The 23,638-nt window shown below is 35.6% G+C and overlaps 2 protein-coding genes across 4 annotated transcripts in view; one reads left to right on the top strand and one right to left on the bottom strand.

Moving 5' to 3' along the window:
• CNN3 (calponin 3) overlaps positions 1–10,221 on the top strand; it is a 31,870-nt gene extending 21,649 nt beyond the window's left edge. Inside the window, exons 2-7 of the mRNA XM_074262748.1 lie at positions 2,010–2,131; positions 2,345–2,411; positions 5,377–5,514; positions 6,045–6,161; positions 8,391–8,537; positions 9,070–10,221. Of these exons, the coding sequence (XP_074118849.1) occupies positions 2,010–2,131; positions 2,345–2,411; positions 5,377–5,514; positions 6,045–6,161; positions 8,391–8,537; positions 9,070–9,411 (933 nt within the window). The 3' untranslated portion in view covers positions 9,412–10,221. The remainder of the gene's footprint in view (positions 1–2,009; positions 2,132–2,344; positions 2,412–5,376; positions 5,515–6,044; positions 6,162–8,390; positions 8,538–9,069) is intronic.
• A 9,653-nt stretch (positions 10,222–19,874) lies between these two features.
• Positions 19,875–23,638, bottom strand: part of SLC44A3 (solute carrier family 44 member 3) — a 100,544-nt gene continuing 96,780 nt past the window's right edge. For 2 of the 3 annotated variants that reach the window (XM_074262745.1, XM_074262746.1), the window contains 2 exons: positions 21,602–21,838; positions 19,875–20,079 (listed from right to left, as the gene is read on the bottom strand). In XM_074262745.1, the coding sequence (XP_074118846.1) occupies positions 19,975–20,079; positions 21,602–21,838 (342 nt within the window). In that variant the 3' untranslated portion in view covers positions 19,875–19,974. The remainder of the gene's footprint in view (positions 20,080–21,601; positions 21,839–23,638) is intronic. The other variant, XM_074262747.1, reaches the window with a different exon arrangement.

Here is a 23,638-nt window from a genome sequence, read left to right as displayed (position 1 = left end):
TTGGCCAAGGAAGGTCATCTGGCCAGTGGCAGGAGAGAGTACCATCATTTTCTAGTTGCTATCATTCCCAGTACACATGTGCTCAATAAGACATAAGCTACTGGACCTTTTTCATCATGTAGTTTGCCTGTATTATTAAGCCAATAGCTTTTGAGTAATGATGGATGTCATTGAGATGGTCTTCTAAACTGAGTTTATTAGCATAGTTAAGTAATTTGCCCAAATGTTACACAGTTATTAGAAAGGAAGTGTTTGAGGCAGGATTTGAATTCAGATCTTTCTGACTCCCTTGTCCAGGGCCCCTACCCACTATATTATCCATCTGCCAAACAGCTATGATCCTACTGCATAAATGCCTAAAATCATTTTCTTTGAGAAATTATGGCACTTGGAGCATTTGATGCTATACCCCAAAATATTTGTAACAGTACTTTTTATGATAGCTCATTAGTAGAAGTAGGTGTACTTGAGTAGCTGAACAAATTGTCATACATGAATGTAATGGAATATTGTGCTCTAAGAAATGATGAATGTGATAAACACACAGGAACATGGGAAGATCTACATGAAGTGATGTAGAGTGAAATAGAGCCAAAAAAATTGCATACATGTGACTATGACAGTGTGAATCGGGAATGGGGAATGTCAGGTCTATGTACTGAAAACTAGGAATAATGACCTCCCACTGCTTGAGTTCTGTAGCTGGCTAATTTTGTGTGGCCTGTGAGTGATGTTATAAATATCCAAATGGCCCTTTGTGGGGGGGGGGGGAAATGTTCCCACACTTCCCATGTAAATGGAAAAAAACTGATAGCAGTCAAAATCATGAAGATGAAGTGGGACTCAAATGAAAATATACCAGAAAACACCTCCTACCCACTGTCTAGCATAGGTGGGAGGTCTACAAGTGTTGTTCATTGCACAAGTGTTTGGGCTTTTTCAATGTATCAGCCAGTTATATTTTTCCTCCTCCAAAAAAATATTCTTTGTTTATAGCATTGTTATATGGGATGGCTGTCTTAGGAGGGAAAGGGGGCAGTCAAGGATTATATGAAGAGATATTAAAAAAAAAAAAAAAAGAAAGAAAGAAAGAAAGAAGAAAAACCCCAAAACTATTTACAAATGACAAATTGGAGTGAACACAGAACCTAAAATTTTATTTAAGAGAACTTAGATGGGATTATTATTTGGTAACTTTAAAATTTTTATTTGCTGACCATAATACCCATTTTCTTTAGGGGTGACAAGGTTATCTATGGAAAAAACTGATCTATAGTGTTTTGAAGTGTCTTGGGTTATGTTTCATACACTGATGTACTATTTGCATAGTAAAACTCAACTCATTTGTTGAATGGACAAAAGAATTAAAACATAATTTAGTAATTTGTTTTGAAGGTACAGAATTTATCCTGAATTTAATGACAAAGTACTTAATTGGTAACTAGTCATCTAGCTTTCTAGATTACTTGTTCATTTTCATTTTGCTTTCCATATCAATTTGACTTTAAATTTTTACATGGCCCTGGATATTTAGAAGAAATTTTTTCTTTAATTTTGTTACTGTGTGATAATGCTGTTTGGTAGAAAAAGCTGTATGTTTGGGAGATAGGAGCTTGATTTGATATCCCAGCAAATACCAATTATTAACCATGAAGCCTTGTATAAATAAATAATTTTACCTTATTGAGCCTCACTGGAGAGTAATAGAATTTTTTGTATTATAATTTTTGTATTTTTAAATAATTATACTTTAACAGTCATTTTTGAAATTTTTAAATTTTCCAGTTTCTCCCTCCCTCTAACCCCCTTATCTATCCATTCAGAAGGCAAACAATAGGATACCAATTATACATCATGTAAAGCCATACTCTGACTAGACCAGCCCTTGAAATATCTAGGGTAAACTAGTCAATAATATCAGCTTTAATCTTAATGGATAATAGAAAGTCAGTGTCAGCATTATTTTCAGATCTTTAAAATTAAATTCTAAAATATCTGTTTACTTACAGATTGCCTCCAAGTATGACCATCAGGCAGAGGAAGATCTTCGCAACTGGATAGAAGAAGTTACAGGCTTGAGTATTGGGACAAACTTTCAGCTGGGCTTAAAAGATGGCATAATCCTCTGCGAGTAAGTATTCATTTACCTAGTAGATTTATTTCCTGGTAGTCCCAACTTGTCTGTTTTTTTACATTTTCTTTGTGTATCTGTCTTTCTCTACTCCAAGTCAAAATTCTTTTTACCTAGTTTTTTTTTTTTTTTTTTTTTTAAGAATCATTTCCTTTAGTACTTTTATTTCTGGTTTTTGTGTTGTGGCTAATTTAATTTTTTTTTTCTTTTCAGACTTATAAACAAGCTTCAGCCAGGTTCAGTGAAGAAAGTCAATGAGTCTTCATTAAACTGGCCTCAGGTGAGCAGAAAACACAAAACATACAGGTCAGAAGTTTTGGTTGATTTCTGTGTAATGAACACTTGTGAATTAGGTTTCAGCACAGCCATTTTGTCAAAAATTTGAAAAATCATTTCCTTTTAACAAAAGTACTAAAATATTCCCAGACTTCATGATTGCAGATTTTTCAGACATCAGCTCTGTTGCTTGGGCACTGAATGGTTAAGCAGCTTGTCTAAAGTCCTGCTGCAGTCTGTGGCAGAAGGGATTTAGGCTGAGGCCCCGGGCCTTTGTAACTAGTGCCTTGCAGCCTCTGCACTCAGACGCAGTATTCGACATGTTTTAGAAATTGTAATAAACCCATAGTAATTTTACCTGATCATGTTCGCCGCTGGGAAATGTTCAAGGACCTGTTTGAATGATTAAAAATTTTATTCCTCAATGAGCCTAAATCTGTCTTCCTCAAGTTTACTTTATCTTTTATGTACTTGGAAGATTTGCAGCCGTGGCTGAAACAGCCCCAAGACCTTTAAGCTATCCTTCATTATAGGATTGCCATTGCTTTCTCTAGCAAAACTTTTTTACAAATATTCCTTTTAAAAGGCAGAGCTTAAAATTGTACATATCTGACTGACTCTTCTCCCTCTCTGGATTCACCACCCACATTTTTGTTTTGAACACTAATGGCAACTTGGGATTTTATTATGTCATTAGCAGTCATGATTCACATCCCAATTCTCTAGCATGTGAAAAATTAGAACACTAGAATAGATTTCATAGAAGTAATCATGATCTCATTAGTTAAACATGTCCATCTTTCTAACTCACCAGAATAATTTTGAATGCTAATTTTGTTCTCCAGCTTAAAAGCAAACCCTAGCAGATTTATCTGCACATTTGATGAGCATATCTAATTTGGCTTCGCTGAAAAGTCAGTAGAGTCATTCCCTCTTTTCTCCAAACATTGTGCTTTTTATGCAGATCGAAATCTTAGTCTTCACTGATTACTCATTCTTCACCCATATTTTCACTTCTTTGCACATTGTTGTAAATTTTACCATCACATATTTTTCTACTATCCATTCTATTTCTAAATAAAAATGCTAGCTTTTATTTATATGACACGTTAAGGTTTGTAAAGCACTTTACAGCATTTAGCCCACATGATCTTTACCCTCACTGCAGGGAATAGTTGCTGTTATTCTTGTTTTACCCATGGGGGATGTAGGTAGAGGTAAAGTGACTTGCCAGGGGTCATCTTCTCCCCCCTCCCCCCCAATGTCTGAGACTGTTTGACTTTCAGCTTCCTGTCTGCAGGTGCAATGCTCTAACCACTGTGCTACTTAGCTACCTTATTGCCTCGGTTTCAGTTAAGGTCCTCATTCCCTTGACCAGGATCCTCTCAATTGCCTTTCCTTTTCTGCCACGGTCTTTCCTCCCCTGTTCTTGCATGGCCGCCTGTCTTTGTTGCCTGTGCCGCCTGAATGGGCCCCACTTATTCTGCTTCTTTTACCTGAAATGGTGCTGTCATCCCATTGTCTGCCTCTGCCTGTCAAAAGCCTACTTGGTGTAATTCATAGCCCCTCCTTGGTGGAATTTCTTTTTTTCTTTGAATTCTTTGGACTGACACAACTTCTAAAAGTTGTCTTTAATGCTAGTAATTTGATCTGATGATTTTTTTATCTTACCCAGCGCTTAGAAGATGCTGCCTAGTATCTCTGTTTATATTCCTTTAGATTGGAAGTTCCTATCTTATATCTTGTCCGTTGTGAATAGCACACAGTAAGTGTTGTAAGTCAGGTCAGCAAGCAAGTATTTAGCACTTACTGTGTGCCAGGCACTGCATTAAATGGTGGTTGTACCAAGGAAAGACAAAAGACAATTCCTGCTCTCAAGGATCTCAGTCAAGGATACAATATGAAAAAAAAAACTACATATAAACAGTATCGTACAAAATAAACTGGAGATGATCAATATAGGGAAATCAAGGGAGACCCAGGAAAGTGATACTGCAGACGGTGGGATTTTAGCTAGAATTTCAGCCAAAATTTCTTGGTAGAGGGAAGTGTCTTGTGGGAGGAGCATCAGGGAAGTTGGAGAGTGTGGAGGGAAGTGTCAGGTTTTGGGTGAGGTGGGAGGTGTGGGCCAGCTCATGAAGGACTTGGGATGCCAGACATAAATCCCTCCTGGAGCTGACAGTTTGATAGCTGAGTGGAGAATGGACTAGAGGTGGGGGAACTCAAGGCAGAGTGAGGGTCTGTGCCACAGCCTTGGCCGTATCTAAGAATGAACAGGGTATCATACATGAGACAAACAGATTAGATGGAACAGTGAGAGGGTACAGCATTAATGCTGACCCTGAGGTTTGAAAGCTGGTCGATGATGCCATCTTTTTTTTTTTTATCTCAATAGTATTTTATTTTTCAAAACACATGTAAAAATAATTATTGACATTTATTTCTAAGATTTTGCGTTCCAATTTTTTTTTCTCCCCAGCAAGTAATTAACGATATAGGTTATACATGAATAATCCTTCTAAACATATTTCCATATTTGTCATGTTGTGCAAGAAAAATCGGGCCAAAAGGGGGAAAACCACAAGAAAGCAAACAAAAAGGTGAAAACAATATGTTTCAATCCACTATCAGTCTCCATAGTTCTATCTCTGGATGCAGATGACATTTTCCTTCCCAAGTCTATTGGAATTGTCTTGGATCTCTGCATTGCTGGGAAGAGCTAAATCTATCATTGTTGATTATCACATAACCTTGCTGTCACTGTGTACAATGTTCTCCTTAATTCACTCAACATGTAATTCTTTCTAGTCAGTCAAGAATTCTTAGACAAGTTTCTTTTCTAGATGTTTTTAGACAGACTATTATATGTATCATTAGGATGATTTTTTTTTTTTTACACTAATGCTTAGATATTATTCGCTAGACTGTTTAGTTTCAAAATTTTAATTTGATTATCTTTCCTTTATCAGTTGGAGAACATCGGCAATTTTATCAAAGCCATTCAGGCTTATGGTATGAAGCCACATGACATCTTTGAAGCAAATGATCTTTTTGAGAATGGAAACATGACCCAAGTTCAGACTACACTGGTAGCTTTAGCAGGTCTGGTATGTATATATTTATTAACTAGTATAAAACTAACTGTTGGGGACAGACTGGTATATTGAAGGTATAACTTTCAGCAAAAAATGAACAGCTACAAAGGAATCTTGTTTTCTTTTCTTTTCTTTTCTTTTCTTTTCTTTCTTTTCTTTCTTTCTTGCAATTGGGGTTAAGTGACGTCACACAGTTACTTGTTAAGTTTCTGAGGCCAGATTTGAACTCTTGGTCCTCCTGATTCCAGAACTGGTGCTCTGTACCATCTAGCTGCGTGTCTTCCCTCCCCCCACCCCCCACATTCAGAGGATTCTTGTAATATTAGTGTGATTTGTTCAAAGAATTTGTCCCATATTTCAAAGATCAGGTAAAATACGCTGGTATTGGCCTTTTAAAAGAACTATATAAATAAGTTAAATTTTTTGGTACCTTAATTATTTCTTCTTAGTGTAGTATCATTTTTCCCCTTCCATTGTTAAGATTTTGTTGGTATAAAGTCATGATGTAGGTGAAATAAATCTTTTTGTTTATCTATATCTAGGCTAAAACAAAAGGGTTCCATACAACAATTGACATTGGCGTCAAATATGCAGAAAAGCAAGCGAGGCGTTTTGATGAAGGAAAACTGAAAGCTGGACAAAGTGTAATTGGCCTGCAGGTAAGGAGCATATGGCATTTGATGTATGCTTCCTAAAGCACATTTTTCTTCTATATAAAATAGCCATACTTTAGTTTCTGTGTATTCTTTAATATGTTATAAGGAGGTAATATGTTTTCTGTCATTCTACTCAGCTTTATTTCCATGAGGGGGAGGTTTGGGGGTAGTGAGAGGAGGCAGGAGGGAGGATGAAGACAATCATAAAAAAGCTCCTTATGGATTGTTGGATGGTATAAACTTAGAGAGGTCTCCTGAATTATTGCCCAGCAAGATATGACATGTTGAAAGTAATATTTACCCGAAAATCAAACTTAAGGTGTTAGAAGGATAACTGCTTACGTTGTGACTGACTTTTAACAATCCCTCTTCAAAAAAAAAAAAAAAATACTTGAAATGTTCCTGTTAATGGAAGCTGATTTTATTTTAAGGAAATTCATTTTTTAAAGTTTTATGCTCATACAAGTGATTAAAAAAAAAAAGAATTTCTTTTAAAAAAATAAAATGTAAATATTTCAACTTAAGACAAAACTTTTTAATAGCTTTTTATTTACAAGATACATGCATGGGTAATTTTTAATGTATTTAAAACTTGTTAAGCAGCCTTCCTTTTTTAGGCATTAGGAAAATTCCATTTGGCAAATAATTTTTGTAGTCATATAAATGTGTGCTTAGAAACTTGAGGGTTGCCCATCATGCAGTGAAACCAAAGAAAAGACTTCATTAGACCTCAGATGCTAATAGCATTAGCTCAGATCATATGCTCTATGCTTCAGATGGTATATGGAAATGGTTGTCATTTTCTGACATCACCACACTAAAACAAATGTTTGTAAACTTATGAAGGACATTCCTTTGTGATTTTATTGTCTTGTATCAAAGGCATTTTTAAAAGGAAATTTCTGCTTGTACTTGTAGATTGTGTTGGTCAAACTGGTCTGATAATCCAGGCTGATTATCTTAGTCCACAGTCATTTTTCTATATGTAGGATCAGACTGAAAGATGGGCTGAGGATGAGAATGAGGGCCTGGGTGCAGTAATTTAATCTGAATCCTCAATTTTAAAATATTCCTGAAAAGGTAGAACAAATATTAAAAATGTGTAGTTCCTCACAGCAGTACATTCCTGCAAAAGTCTTAAATATTTTGGACTAAAACTACACTTCTGTTATCAGCAACCGGGCCTGGGTGCAGTAATTTAATCTGAATCCTCAATTTTAAAATATTCCTGAAAAGGTAGAACAAATATTAAAAATGTGTAGTTCCTCACAGCAGTACATTCCTGCAAAAGTCTTAAGAAATATTTTGGACTAAAACTACACTTCTGTTATCAGCAACCTTACCACTCTCACTCAGACCTAAATTTTCTTTATTGTTGTGACTTGTGAAGTCATTGAATCATTCCCACCCCCATTCCTCACCCCTAAAAAGAAAAAAAAAATATTGCTTCAGAGCTGCGATTATGTTGTTACATTTTAAAACTATACTGCAGATACACTTGCCAGTTGTTGCTATGACACAAATACTGACATTTCCAGTAAAGAGTTGGATGCTTTGCTAAGAGACTTGACTTTTCCAGCTTTTTTCTTCCTTCTTTCCTGCTTTCTCTTCTCTGTTCCTGTGGCCCAAACACAGCAGCCTTTTAAAATTGAGGCAAATAAAAACACAAAACAAGAGAACCTCATCCAAAAGATAAGGTGTGTTTCAGTGTTAATGTAAAGAGCCTCTCTCTTCTTAAGAACATAGCTGATGTGGTGTTCTACTTTTGTACAAAAGGTCTTATAGGTGATCTGGCTTGAGAGAGCCCTGGACAGAAAAGTAACTTGGGTTTTTGTTTGTTTTGACTTGACTTCCCCATTATAAACTTTTAAGTTATTTTCATTCTTTTTGAGGTTTGAGAAATGAAACAAGGAGAGCCTCAACACTTTACTTCAAAGTGCTGAATGTCATTAAAGTAAAATTCAGGTTAATTTTTGTTTTGTAGAATTCAGTGATCCTTGAAATAATTAAAGCAACCTTAGTTATAAAACCAGGCTTAGTGTTATTTGCCAAAACAATATGGTCTTAGAGACTTTAATCTACTAACACAGGGATAGCCTTTCTTTGAGAATGGATTTAGAATCACATTTCACTAATAGTAATATAATTCTTAAAAGTTTATCTTCTAAATAATTTTTGGCTTTTTTGTTTTTAATAACTGTAAATATGATTTTTTTTTTATCTTCTTAAAAGATGGGAACCAACAAATGTGCCAGCCAGGCAGGAATGACTGCCTATGGCACTAGGAGACATCTTTATGATCCCAAAATGCAAACTGACAAGCCCTTTGACCAGACAACAATTAGTCTGCAAATGGGTACTAACAAAGGAGCCAGTCAGGTAAGTGGTGCTTCTTTTTAATAGTCAAAGTTAACAAATTAGTCCAATAAGCTTATAATTTTATGATTGAACAAAATGGAAATATCTTCAATATATAAAACCTGGACTTCAAAATGAAATGCAATTCCCTTTTGAAAACAGGAAGTTTGTGGTAAGGGAAAAAAAGGATAATCTTCTCAAAAATCCTATGCTTAAAATTCCTTGGTAGGATTATTGCAATTTTATAAAATACATTCTAGGGTATATAGCACAGTGTTAGTCTGTTAAAGGTATAGATGTTTATTATCAGGAAACGTGCTCCTTATGTTAACAAATATTCGTGAAGTCCCTGTTGCGTACCAGATTTTGGTATGTCTAGTAACTAAACAGGGTTCATGCTAACTTTTATTCCAGTAAGAATGTTTTAACTTGAGTACTTAGTATTTCAGCAAGAACATTTCGCTCTAAGAATCCCAGACTTGTTCACAGAGGTTTATTTTATTTCAGATACTAATTTGATTTTTTTGCCTCCTATTGAATATTTTTATACCAGGCTGGAATGTTAGCACCAGGTACCAGAAGAGATATCTATGATCAGAAGCTGACATTACAACCAGTGGACAACTCGACAATTTCACTACAGATGGGTACCAACAAAGTTGCTTCCCAGAAAGGAATGAGTGTCTATGGGCTTGGGCGACAAGTATATGATCCCAAATACTGTGCTGCACCAACAGAACCTGTAATACATAATGGAAGCCAAGGAACAGGAACAAATGGGTCTGAAATCAGTGATAATGATTATCAGGCAGAATATCCAGATGAATATCATGTGGAGTACCAAGATGACTATCCAAGAGATTACGAATATAGTGACCAGGGCATTGATTATTAGATTTGCACAAAAAAAGCTCAGTATTAGTCCATTGTTTTATTCAGTGAAAACCAAGCTAGCCTTGTGTAATTTTTATCTCGTCTTCCTAAAACACTATTATGCTTATTATACTTAAAAGAAATATTGCCTTACATACATTCCTTTTTCCTTTTTCTGCCTCTTCCCTAAATAGATGCCTTTTAGTGCTGTAACAGTTATATTCTACAGCATAACCAATAATTTGCATATGAAGTAAAAAGGAATACTGTGAAAGGGGAGCACTCTTGTACAGCCAGTTCTTTTATTAAAGATCTATGCATTTTTACAATCTACTTTAAACTGGTATTTTATGGACCACATGAAACTTGTCTCTCTCTCTCTCTTCTTCTTCTTTTTCTTCTTTTTTTTTTACAGTTTAGTATCTGGTTTCTACATGGAAGACTGAAACTTTCATGCTTATTGTTAAATGTGTTTTTTGCCAACTAAATCTGAGATGCAGCATTTTAGAGATTTAAATATCATTGTTTCTACAGTATTGTTTGCTAATTTTTAAATAAAGTCATGATCAATGTGCATTTGTGATTAAACGTGTATTCATTCTAATGCCTAAGCTGACCAGACACTTAAAAAGTAGTGTTACTAAAGGAGCTTGTACAGTATGAGCCTGCAGAAGTTTTAGGATTGGACAGTGCATTTACTCTTCCTGTTTGTGCCAATGTATTAATGTAGAGTTGTTGCTTTTGTTTTCTTCAGCTGTATTTATTGCTGCATTTCTCAGCATAAACTGATCTCATTGTATTTTTTATAAATAAATATTTTTTTTGAACACTATATGAACCATAGGCTGGTCATTTTCTAGGTACTTTCTAGAATAGATAAAATAATATGATCATTCTCATCCAGCCCACAATAATTATTATCTCCTTATCAAGGTTAATGGGAAGTTGTAATATAGGAAAATAATACTTATATTCTTAATCTAGATAGTATGTTCTATGAGAATACATATTCAAGGTTAGAAAGCATTGACTTGATTAAACACTTGAAATTTTTAATATGACTTTTCATTCACATATAGGAGAGAAACCTAATTTTGACCATTGAAATGATAAAAGTTAGTGATATTTACAAAACCATTTAAATTTTTCACTATTTCAACAATAAGAAACCTCAATAATTTACTCACTGACCCTGATTAGAGTACAGGAACCTAGAGGGTAAAATTGTTTTGGGACACTTTAAAAAATATTTTAGTGGGGTTTTTTTTGTTTGTTTTTTAAATAAGAATTTTCTCTTTCTCACCTCCCTGCTTTGGGGGTGGAGTGGGTTAATGAGATGGAGAACAAAACCTTTCTGCAAATATGTACAGTCAAGCAAAATAAATCCATGTACTATTTATGTCCACACAATGTCTTAATCTAACCCTGCATTCCTTGTTTCTCTGACCACGTACCTTAATCTCCTTGTCATTGGCTTCCAAGAAAAGAAAGGAGATAATTTTCTTTCCTTTGGGGCCAGTCTGAAGTTCAGTACAGTATCCATGGGATTTCATTTTTTAATTGTTATACCCATACTGAAAACATCTAAAACAAATCACATAAGGATCAGTTAACAAACTTTTTGTTAGCACTTAAGTCCTGGGGATAGTAGGTCCACTTTGAGGAAGATTAGGAGTAATGGGGTGAGGGAGAAGGCACTTTTTCTGTTTGAGGGAATGTCTGGAAAGTCAGGCACAAGCAGGTAGGAATACCTAAGAAGAAGGTTCGTGGTCACTTAGGTGATGCTGGAGCTGATTTGAAGAGAGCACCTTGAATATGTTAAAAGTAGAGAAGCATAGGGACGGGAGGACAAGTGTTCGTGGAAAACAACATAGGCAACATAGAATACTGTTGGAAAAGTGAGATAAAGTTCATGAAAGGCTTTACAAGTGACAGAAAGCTTATGGAACTTGAGTCACAGAATGACATGGTCAGACTTAAGCCACAAAAAATCACTTTGGCAGCTTGTGTGGAAGGGATAGACTGAAGATACATGAATGTATCTTAATGAAAAGGCTTCTCCAAGTGAGAGGTTAGACTTGTGGTTGTGGGTAGAGAGATGATGAAATATGGGCCATGAAAGTAGAATGGATACAATTGGCAAATAATTGGCTATGGGCGCTAAGGGAACTCAAGGAATTGATTACAATGAAGTTGAAGCCTGGGTGACTAGAAAGATAATAGCTTTGAAAAGTGGGGAAGTTGAGTTATAGATTGGGCCTTGGGGACAGATGAATTATGTTTTCAATATGTTAAATTTGAGTTGTTGAAAGGACATGCAGGTTGAGATGTCCAATAGACTGCTTATGACATGGGAATGTAAGTCAGAGGAGAAGCTAAATCTAAATAATTTAGATGTGGGAATCATTTGTGTACAGATGATAATTGAGCCCATGGAAGTTAATGAGGTCATTCAGAGTAGAGAGAAAAAGATCCAATGCTATCACAGGTAAAGATCATGGTATGTGTTAATAAAAGCAGAAAGATAAAATTTTAAGTTTCTGGCAAGGAACTTAGTTCTGCAAAGTTTTATCTAAGGGAAGGGGTCCAGGAATTGAGCAAATGCTACTTTTTTTTTCTTTTTTTGTTCCTTATTAATTTAAATATTCTCTTTATTTAAGGAAGGTCTCAAGTTAAAGGTTGATTTATACAGTAAAATTCCAGTTTTAGGATTGTTCTTTTTCTTTTTCTTTTCTTTTTTTTTTTTTAACCAGAGCACCATCTTCAGATTACTCATCTGAAAAAATACAAAATTCACCTCCTTGTTGTTAGGAGTAGAATTATCTGGGTTAATACCTATTCATTCAGATGTCTGACAACTCCAGTGGCTGAAGGTCTATCTAAGAAGGAAGGAAGGAAACAAGCATTTATGAAATATCTACTATGTTTCAGACGTTGTGTGGAGGATAAATGAAGAGTGATTTGAGGAAGGGGGCCCAAGTAGGCTATTGGGGATGAATCCTTGAACTAAAATGATAATTGTAAGTAGAAAAATTTAAGCTTAAGAGAGATGTGGGGATATTAGAAATAATAAGGTTTGGCCACCACTGCATATGTGGGGTGAAGAACATTGCGGTTAGAAACTAGAAGATGGTGCTTTTGACAGAAGTAAGAAATATGGAAGAGAGATTGGTTTGTCTGAATTTCAGATGTCCAAGGGCATCCAATTTAGTACTGAGGCTCAGGAATAAGAATGGAACTAAGTGTACAGATCACAAAATCATCTGCAAAGGGAAATCAAATCTACAGTTGCTAAGGTGGTCATGAAAGTTAAGAGAGAGAAGTCAAGTTCCAAGATGGAGAAGACAGCTGAGGAGTACCCACAGTCAAGGCTGATGAGCTATCAGAAAACAATGTCCCCAAATCCTTTGAAGAGAAGTTGATTAATAACAGCAAATGCAATAGAGAGCAAGGAGATTGGGGAATGAGGAAAGACCATCGGATTTCGTAATGATTAGATTATGAGTAACTTTACAGCAAATAGTTTCATAGAAAGAAGGTTAGAAGCCAGATAGCAAAGGGCTGAGAAGTTAATGAATGAAAGGAAAGGAAGTGGAGGCAACCCATTTTTTTCTAAGTGATTTGGCCAAGGAAAAACCAGGTCAATAACTTGAGTGGAATGGTAGAGTCTTGTGAAGACTTGTTAAGAACTGAGGAGATGGCTCACTTGTAGGCAGCAGGGAAGAAACTAATAAAGTAGGAGAGGTTGAAGATGAGACAGTGGGGAGAGAGAAGAAAGGATTATTGCATCTGATATGTTGGAGAAAACAGGATGGAGTGGGATCAAAGGAATATGAAGAGGGATTGTCTTTGGCAAGAAGGGCTTTCTTATCCGCCTGGGGGAAAAGAAGAGTAAGAAATGATGTCAAAGGCTTTTTGACATGAAGGGAAAAATAGAAAAGGGAATTCCGGCTTCATTTTTCTCAATAAAAAGGCTAGATTCTCTCTTGAGGTAGACGGGGAGGTGTGGGAGGCTTGATGAATAAAGGCCAAGTTTTGGAACAGCTTCTGTGGAGAAAGATAAAGAGCCAATTGGGGAGGAATAAAAGGATTATAGTTTCCATTTTGCCAGTAAATAAACTGAAGAGGTTAAAACTAAGACAAAGATACTAGGAATTGATTTCTTTCTGCCACTGGTTGCTTTCTTCCTTACTACCATGAAAATATTACTGTCAGAAAAGTTAGCAAGTAAATCTAGATGTAAATGAGATGCTACCATATTGGTTCAATCACAAGCAAAAATTCATAAAAATATTTTATTAATCTACCATATTCAAGATACTGTGCTGAAGATAAAGAAATAAAAATCAATCAGTTCCTGCTTCTGGGGAGTTCCACTATTCTACTAAGGTGTGGGAATGTGGTGGAAATGGGTGCAACAATGTGAGGAAAATTGGGGAAAATTTGGGTGCAGCACCTGGATCAGAGAAACCTTCATAGAAGATGGTGCTTAAGCCAAGACAAAGTAGGAAGACAGATTTCGAGGGTTGGCAATGAGCAAAAAGCCCATTTCAGTCAGGAAGAATATTTTACGTGAATTGGATGAGTTTGAAACATTGAGCTGAGATCATGGCTAGTGGTCCATGTGAAGGGGACTAGTTATTAGAACAAGGCTGGAAAGAGAAGAGGAGCTAATTGATGGACTCGTCCTAGAAATAATAACCATTGAAGGTTTTTGCATAGGGAAATAGCATATTCAGTCCAGTGTATTAGATTTTGTAGTAAATTAGTGTTTAAAACTGCTGCCGACTAAAAAATAGAACTAAAAAAAGGACTCAGTCATTTGACGGAGTTTCAAAACAGGCAACTTGTCATAATGAAAAATAAATTGAATTTGTAATCAGGAAGGACCTGGATTCCAATTCTCAGCCAAATAATAAGGGGGCACAGAATAGATAATAGAGATTTATGTGTAATCTTCGACAGGGTCACTTAAACTCTTTTTCTCCATTTGTAAGATGGGGACTAAGGAACTAATGAGTTCAAAATTAAGGAGCATAAATATTGTAGGTGCTACATCATTTTTTTTTCCTTTGTTAGATGAGAGAGCAAGAAGAAAATAACCCAATATGCACTATTTAAAATTTTCTTGGAGGTTTTGGGAAAATGGTGGTCTTTTGGAAGAATGCATGCATAGCAGTAGCTGAGAAGGGAGAAAATACCTAAGGAAAGGGGAATAAGGGCACCTATAAGAAAAGGACTAGAGTTTTGCTCTTATCTTTTATGATTAAGATGCCACCAAAAGACTTGAAAATCTTTGAAATTGATTATATTGTCTGAGAAACTGCATAGATTACAGATTTGGGGAAAACTCAGAATAGCAAAATTTCAGAGAGAGAAAAAAAATCCAGTCTCTACCATCCTTTTCAGCAAAGATGTATGGAGCACAAAGGTAAAGGTAGAAGGAGGAGGGGGAATATGTTTTTGAACTAGTATGGTTTCCCCTAAGTCTTTTAGGTGGATCTGTAAGTTAAGAGAACTCCCCCCCCAAAAAAAATGTTGCTAAGAACCTTTGAGTTACAGATATAACCCTTTTCCCTAGAATTGTAGGATTGAAAACTGGAAGAGGCCTTAGTCCAAGGCCTTCATTAAGAGAGAATTGATACCCTAGATAAATAGAATATAGTAAGAAAGCACTTAGTAAGCCTTAATGGATTCCAGTCACCTGATCCAGATGAACTATTTCTTTATTTAGGTACTGAAAGAATTGGCAATGGATGTGATTACTAAAGCCACTATTAGTGATATTTGAAAAATCATGGAAAACAGGGGTGTCACAAAATTGGAAAAGGGCTGCAGTCCCAGTTTTAGTTTTAGTTTTTAAAGGAAGAGAACAGTTTACAAACTATAGGCCAGTGAACTCACTTTCAATTGCTGGGAAATTTTTATAATGGATCATTCAGGAGATTATAGAGGAACCTCTATAAAAGGAATTGATAATTAGAGCCATAATTATCAAGTACAAGGCATGTCATATTTACCTAATTTTTTTTTTTTCATTTTTAACAGGATTACTACAATAGTACGTATAGGGAATGCCGTGGATATAGTTTCCCTAAATTAGGGCAGCTGGGTAGTGCAGTGGATAGAATGCCAGATTTGGAGTCAAGAAGATTCATCATCTTCCTGAATTCCAATCTGCCCTCAGATACTTACTAGCTATGTGACCATGGGACAGTCACTTCACTCTGTTTGCTTCAATTTTCTTATCTGTAAAATGAGCTGGGGAGGGAAATGGTAAACTGTTCCAATATCTTTGCCAAAAAAGCCCCAAGTGGGGCCACAAAGAATTGGATATGGTTGAAAAAGACTGAAAATTTGGATTTGATATTTTTGATTTGGATAAGATATTTTAAACTTTGGAGAGTCTACATGATAATGCAATTTGGTGAATTTAGAATTAAGTTGTAAGTGGTTCAATGACAATGTGATAGGAGGTCTCTAATAAGGCATCCTCAGGTATTTGTGCTTGGTTCTGTGTTGTTCAATAATTTGGGCAAAAACATAAATGATCTGATATTTGTAATCTGGGTTCCTCTTTTTGCTTATTCCCATCTTTGAAAGGGAAAAACCATTAGACAAGGACCAAAATACACAATTGTTCCTCAAGAATTTGAGGTCAGAGTAGAATTAGAACATTGAGGAGCCTAGTTCCCCAGGTAGGGAAACAATTTCAGAGTAAAAACTGGGCAATTTGCATAGTCAGATGAAAGACAGGGAATGGTAAAGGTTGTCTGCTCCTGTTGCCCCATCCCAGTAATGTTTCTTAGCTATTGTGCTAAGAAAGCATCATCTCAGTTCTCCCCTATTCATCAATAATTTTCTCTGTTTTAGCCCAGCATCTCCTACTGTCTAGACCAAAGCTTCTTAAATCATGAGTTGTGACCTCACAGTCACAGCTCACAGTCAGGTAGTTGAATGTTGGGGTCATGAAATTATGATTTTTAAATTAGTAAATGTTTGATTTGTATACCGATTTTATATACCTATATAGCAAGGTCATGTAAAAACTTTTTGGGTAAAAGGGGGTTACAAATGGAAAAATTTTAAGAAGCCAGTGTTCCCTCATTTTCAATTGGCTTTCAAAGCTTTAAATTATCAAATGCACTAATAACTACTAGTTTAATGTCCTTAAACCACCAGTTTAAGGTGTGAAAATTACTAGCAATATTTTCATTTTCCAGACTTTCCTATCCTTGAGATCCCTAGGAATGCAGCTGAACTTTGAAGTCAGCTATAGTGTTATTAGAGGGTTTTCCCCAAAATCCCACCCTCAAATTCCTAACATTTGGGCAGTAATATGATGTTTAATTAGTACCTCTGTGCTGGAAGAGTACTTTCTAGGTCATTTCCCCATGAGGCAGGTAGTACAAATAGTATCCCTTTTTTTTATGAATGAGAAAACAGATTAAGAGAAAATGACACGTCCATGGCCCCACAGCTGCAAAATGTTGGTGCTGGCACTCAACACAGGTCTTAGGAGGGCAAATTCAGTGTTTTCTATTGTACTAGGCTGTGTTCCAGCACCCCTCTCGGGGAAGGCAGTGAGAGATAGCTCATAGCTTGGGCAAGATGTCAGGTTTGGAAAGAAGTATAGAGATTTGAGAGTTGAAAGCCCCGACCTGTTAGCTGAAACCATGAGATAAATCTATTCCTAGGGAAAGCTGATCACAAGAACAAAGCAGAAATCCAACTGATGAAGGAACTCTGGAGAATGGTCCAGTAAGGGGGGAGGGGAGGAAGATGGGCTGCCAGTTAGGCAGATAGGCCAAAAAAGCAAAGTAAAAACCCAAGAAAGCACACTGTTGCCCAAGCCAAGGGAAAAGAGCTTTAAGGAGGAGAAAAACTGTCCAAAGGAGAAGAGACATAAAAGAACATGAAGGGAAAGAGAGAAAAGAGAATGACATGGTGATTTGGGGGGGGGGGGAAAGGAAGGAGGATGGGGAACTTCTTTAAAAGGTTGTCTTAGCAAGAAATAGGTCTCAAGGATGAAAACAAAAATCTACTTTACCACCTTTGTGATAAAGTGTCACAGGCCCAAATTTTTTATTATTTTTAATGATAGTAGCTTTCAAAATACATGTGAAGATTGTTTTCAACATTCACCCTTGCAAAGCCTTATGTTCTAAATTTTTCTCTCCCTCATCTCTCCCTTTCCCTACATAGCAAGTAATCTAATATAGGTTAAATATATGGAATTCTTCTAAACATATTTCCACATTTGTCCTGTTGCACAAGAAAAATCAGATCAAAATGGAAAAAAAAAACAAACCAAGTAAGCAAACAACAAAAATGGTGAAAATAATGTGTAATCCATATTCAGTCCCAATAATCCTCTCTCTGGATGCAGACGGCTCTCTCCATCACAAGTCTATTGGAATTAGAGGCCAACTTTTGAAAAAAATATTTTCTACTCCTACTAACTGAGTAGGAGGCAACATTAGTAGGATGTAAACTCTAAGGAATAGGCTATTCTCACATTTGCATTAGGATCCACAGTATCTAGTAGGTAGCTTGGTGCTATAATTAGAATGTAGGAGTTTGCAAGATTTGAATTAAAATTCAGCCCCAAATACTAGTTGTATGACTGGTAAATCACTCAATTGTTGCCTTATTTGTAAGTGGGCACATCAACACTTATATCCACCTCATAGCATGGTTACAAGAATCAAATAATTTATGTGAAGTGTTCCCCAGAATTTAAAGGGTTATATGAAGGTTAGTTATTATCTGAACCTTTCTACTTGCCTTTCATTTCCTTAAATACTCCCAGAATCTTAAGAGGAATGATCTCAGAGGCTGTCTAATCTATTCCATAACTCAGCAGGAATCCATCTTTACAATATCAATCAGTGGGCATTCCAGAGTTTCCTTGAAAATTGCCTTCAGCAGCAGCCGAATTAATTTCTGAATAGCTCTATAAGTTTCCTCTTTACATCAAGCTTAGATTTGTCTCCTGGCAGCTTCCATGTATTGCCTCTCATCAGATCCTTCTTTAAAAAACTCATCGGGGAAAGTGAAACTCAATGTTTAAGGGAGGGGAGGGTGGAAAACCAGGAATTCTGCATCAGGCTAGACCACAATGAAAATGGTCTGTCTAGCTCTCATGTTTTTCCCTTTCCCTCTAGTTTCTATCTCTATCTTCCCCCTTGCTTTCCTGTCAACCCACCACTTTTGCAATCTTGGACTCCACCCTTGGGATGCTGGGTTATGGAAGATAAGCTTTTGTTATGTCTTGTCCAGAATCAGATGTCCATGCTACTTCCCTGGCCATTCCAGGTACTTCCCCTTCTCTTTTTCAGCTTCCCTTTATGCACTCTCTTTTCCTATTATATATCAGTTCTTTGAAGACAGTGATTTGTCTTAGTTGTATTTATGTTTCCTCTCTAGCAATGATCTCAGCACACAGTAAATATTTTAGCTGTCTCTCAAAACTGTAAACTGATATCCTTTTTCAGTTTAAAAGATACTTAATGATCTTTTCATTTGTCTGTGGGAAACTGGGCAGTACATCAGACAGAGCACCAGGCCTAGAATCAGGAAGTCTGATCTTCCCGAGTTCAAATCTGGCCTCAGACATAAACTAGCTGAGTTCACCCTGTTTGTCTCAGTTTCCTCATCTGTAAAGCTAGTCAGCGAAGAAAATGGCAAACTCCTCTAGCATGTTTGTCAAGAAAATCCCAGTTGGAAAGAAAATTAGACATGACTGAACGTTCTGTGCAAACTAAATTTAGTAATGTAAATTCTACTGAATGATAAGTAACACCCTGAATTTTGTAGTGCTTTATAATTTAATTTGTAATGTTTTATAATTTAATTGTTAGCAGGCTTTTGCATTTATTATCTTCCTTGACACACTGTTGTGCCATGGAGAGAACACTGGATTTTGAATTAGAGGCTTTGGATTAAAATTCAAGCTCTAATACTTGTTTGTGTGATTTTTGGCAAATCTTTTAAACTTTCGGTCCTCAGTTTATTAAACTGTAAAATGATAGGGGTAAGTTGGACTAAGTGACCTCTAATGTCCAATGTCCTTTCCAGCTCTAAGTCTCGGATCCTATATGTAGCACTATATCCTTTTAAATTAGGAGTCTGTGTGTGTGAAATATGTCTCTTTGCCAAAGCCTACAGAATCCTTTTCACAATAATGTTTATCATTCACAATCATAAGGGAAGGAAATGCTAAATTTCACTTACAGTTTAATGAAAATGAAGATGAATATTTTTCCCTATCCAAGCTTCTGCACTCCCCGAAATCTCCACAGAGCTGAATCCAAAACTAAGAACCCCGTGTTTTAAATATTTGTCTTAAAAGATTAGCTACAGTCACTTGGGGATTTAAAAGGTTTTGTTGTTAACCCATTTGTAGAGTATGAAAAAATATTTACTTTAATCAACATTCTAGCAAGAGAATTTATTTTTAAAAATGAGAAAACCAAGAATCAGTCATATCTAAAAATTTATTTTGCAAAAGACATAATGAGAGCTGAAAGCAATAATGTTCTTCCAAAAGAAGTATAAACACTGGACTGTAAGGAAATGTCTCCTATCTCACAATGGGCTGGAGTTCTGTTCCATCTTCATTCTTTAATGACTTTCTGTTCCTTCTTATCCTTGAATCAATTAATTTGTTGCTTCTGTTCACAAAGCTCTATTAAAAAAAATTATAAAAAGACAGGAAGTAGTTTCCATGGCTGTATTCCTGCAGTGCTAATACACAGATAATATACCTAGTATTTTGCTATATGTCATGTGAGAAATTAATTTTCAAAAAAGTTTATTTAATTCAGATATGAATGAAAGAAAAATAGCTCAAAACATGATGAAAGCATGTGGCTAAGAGCATGAAAATATCTAGTTAGGTTTTTAAACCCATTAGAAACAATGTCCTTTATGTGCATACCAATACAAAGTATTAAAAAACTTATTCAGACAGAAATGTCTCTGAGTATTTCCTTTCTCCATCCATCCATTTATCAACATGTATAAAAACCTATTATATACCAGACACAGGGCTAAAGATACAAAAAGGCAAAAAACAACCCCCTCTGCCTTCAAAATGCTTACATTCTAACACAGATTCCAGCCCTCTAATTCTTTCCTTACAAGAGACAGGACAGCTTTGGGACTTACACTCTAAAAATTCAACCCCAAGGGCCAACCTGGTAATAATATACCTCCCTGAACCAAGCTAGGCTGGTCCTCAGATGATAGACCACCTCTGGGCTTATTCTTGAAGCCTTTCCAGTTTTAACTCTCTGGTATAGTGACTTTGAATTTAAAGGATTCTATAGTATTGCTATCCAGAGTTTTCCTCCATGCCATAATGAAGTACTAGAATGGGCCTTTGGTAAAGGTTAGTACACAATAACAGAAGTAATTGTAAAAGCATAATTCTATTCTGGACCTAACAGATTATAAAAATGCCTTACATACTTACTTAAAACAAAGAGTTTAAAAATATTTTCTCCCGATATAATCATCTTCACAACACTTATATTACTTGCAATGATATTTTGATATGAAACTGAAAAGAAATAGGCAATGTGGACATATATATACACATAATTTGTTTATCTATTATATAATCATTTTGCAGTTTAAAATGAAACCACACTTTTTTTCCTTAGAAAGGGAGGAAAAGGAAATGATAATCTGAAATAAAAGTGCTGCATCCTCATAAAAGTGTCATTTTCTCTAGATTTTCTTATGATGTCTCATAAATGAATTTTAGTATCATAAAATACGATACTAAATTTGAGATTTAGAACTTAAATGTCTATTTTAATTTTCTCATTTTACAGATGAAGAAATAGAAGTCCAGAATATGTTGTGTCCACAAATAAGATTACTGATCCCACAATCAAATGCACCTTTCATATCTCAGCTAAATCTTTCATGGCAATTCAAGTAATACTTCTTTAGAATTGGGGATAGCCGAGCCTATTTTCTAAGAGAAGCTTTTCAGGGGAAAGGTATGCCTTGATTTTTCATGATTCATCTGTGATTTACCCAAGGTCACATAGGGAGCAAGTGTCCAAGCTAAGATTTGAAATTTTATTCTTTAACTCAAATCCAGTACTGTTATCCCATGCTGTCTATCAAACTCAGTAAGCCAGTCTTTTTATGTGGTGTACCTATCTATAAATCCATGTGTAAATCAAACTACTTACCATCAATTCTTGATCCATAAAGTAGGGTTTCTCTGGTGATCCATCATTTGTTTCCATGTCAATGACAAAACACAGAAGTAAAGTGTTCAGCACAGTTTCAAACACGGAGAGGAAATTATGGGCTACTAAATAGGCAAAAAAAGCTACCAATAACAAAGGAATTGTCCATACTTGCAGCTCACGATGATAGTTAAAGGCCATTAGCCCTCCAAAAACAGTGAAGTATACTACAAATACCTATTCAAAAAATAAAATGGAAATTAATAAAATTCATCTTTAGTAATGTATAGGGAGAGGTTTTACTAATACTTTTCAATTTAAGTAGGAATTTTACCCTTTAAACATTTTATCCTTTCTTAGATTAGCATCTAATTAAAAAGTGTTGCTGTAACAACAATATTATATAACAATCAATTCTGGTGGCTGTGGCTCTTTTCAGCAGTTCCAATGGTCTTTTAATGGACAGTCATCTGCACCTAGAGAGAGATCTATGGGGGCTGAGTGTGGATCACATTATGTTATTTTCACTTTAAAAAAAACAAAAAACCTGGAAACTGGAGATGCCTCATTATTAGGGAATGGCTAAAAAAATTATGGTATTTTAATAAAATGGAATAGCATGGCATCATAAGAAATTATAAAATAGACAATTTCAGGAGAAACTAGGAAGAACTCTATGAAATTTTGCAAAGGAAGCAAAGTCAGAATAATTTATGAAATGACAATAGCACTAAAAGTAAAAGCAATTTTGAAACATTTTAGAGCTGTGATCAATGAAATAACAATCATTATTCTAGACGATGAAAGATCCTCATCTACTCTTGAAGAAGTAAGAAACTCAGAATGAAAAATATGACACATCAACTTTTGGATATTGTCAATAAAGAGAATTTATTTCACTTGGTCATGAAAAAAGTGTTGCTGTAAACCTTTATTCTCTATAATTGTTCCCAGGGATAAGATTAAACCTAAAACTATTAACACACAAGGTGAGGGTACAGGGGACCCCTCTATTCTCTCTAGGGAAGCTTGGATCTAATCTCCTGAGTTAAGACTTAAATCTTACCTCTGAAATGAGCTGTTGGATCCTAAGCAAGTCACTGAATCTCTTCCAACCTCAGTTTCCTCATTTGTAAAAAGGAGGCTAGTATTTCTACTGCCCACCAAATGAGGTTATTAGGAAATGAAAATATTTTATAAACCTCAAAGTGCCATATAAGCAAAAGCTGTTTATAGCCACAATGTCCACAGACAGAAAATTTAGTAAATGCAGTCTTTAAACTCTTTTATTAAGCATAATTATTTGTTAGCTTAAGAAAGATGGGTGTCAACTAATTGTTGCTATTGTATACTGAGTGAAGCCCAGAGAAAAAAGGGAAGATATGTCAACTTCACCTGAATTTGTGAAAAGTGAGTAATGTACAGCACAGCTCTTTGCACTATGGAACAATGGCCATCATGTAGAGACCCTGTGGCAAGCCCTGCAGAAATATCATGGTTAGAAGAAAGGAGATAAAAGTCCCACTGTCTGTATCTTCTGAAAATGAGATCTGGAGTTGTGATCAGGAAACACGTTTTGAGATACAGCAACAAGGTGGAGAGTATTCAGAGAGTGAACGACCCTGATGGTCTATGGAAAGACAACCTGGTCTACAGGACACAGAGCTAAGTTTGGAATCACCCAAAAAAAAAAAAAAAAAAAAAGTCAACCTGGAAAAGAGAAAGCTTGGGGAATGGTAGTGGTGACAAGTTCTTACCAAGAGATATATTCTGTCTGGTTTTGTAGGGCAGAGATAAATCCAGTGGGTGGAAATCAAATGGAGGCAGATGAGCAGAATAATAATAGTTTGATATAGCACTTAAAAGTTATAAAGTGCTTTATACACATAATTTTATTTTAGCCTTAAAATTTTCTTGTCTATATGCTTTTTAAAAAACTTTAAAAACTTTCTATATGTTTTTAAAAAAACTTTAAAAATAGCTTTGCAATGAGGTAATAGTATTTCTATAGTATTTTAAGATTTGCAAAGTGCTATA

This window comes from Sminthopsis crassicaudata, chromosome 4, assembly GCF_048593235.1.
Source record: "Sminthopsis crassicaudata isolate SCR6 chromosome 4, ASM4859323v1, whole genome shotgun sequence".
Taxonomy (NCBI): domain Eukaryota; kingdom Metazoa; phylum Chordata; class Mammalia; order Dasyuromorphia; family Dasyuridae; genus Sminthopsis; species Sminthopsis crassicaudata.
The sequence above is the reverse complement of the archived record's forward strand: the minus strand, read 5'-3'. Positions and strand labels throughout refer to the sequence as shown.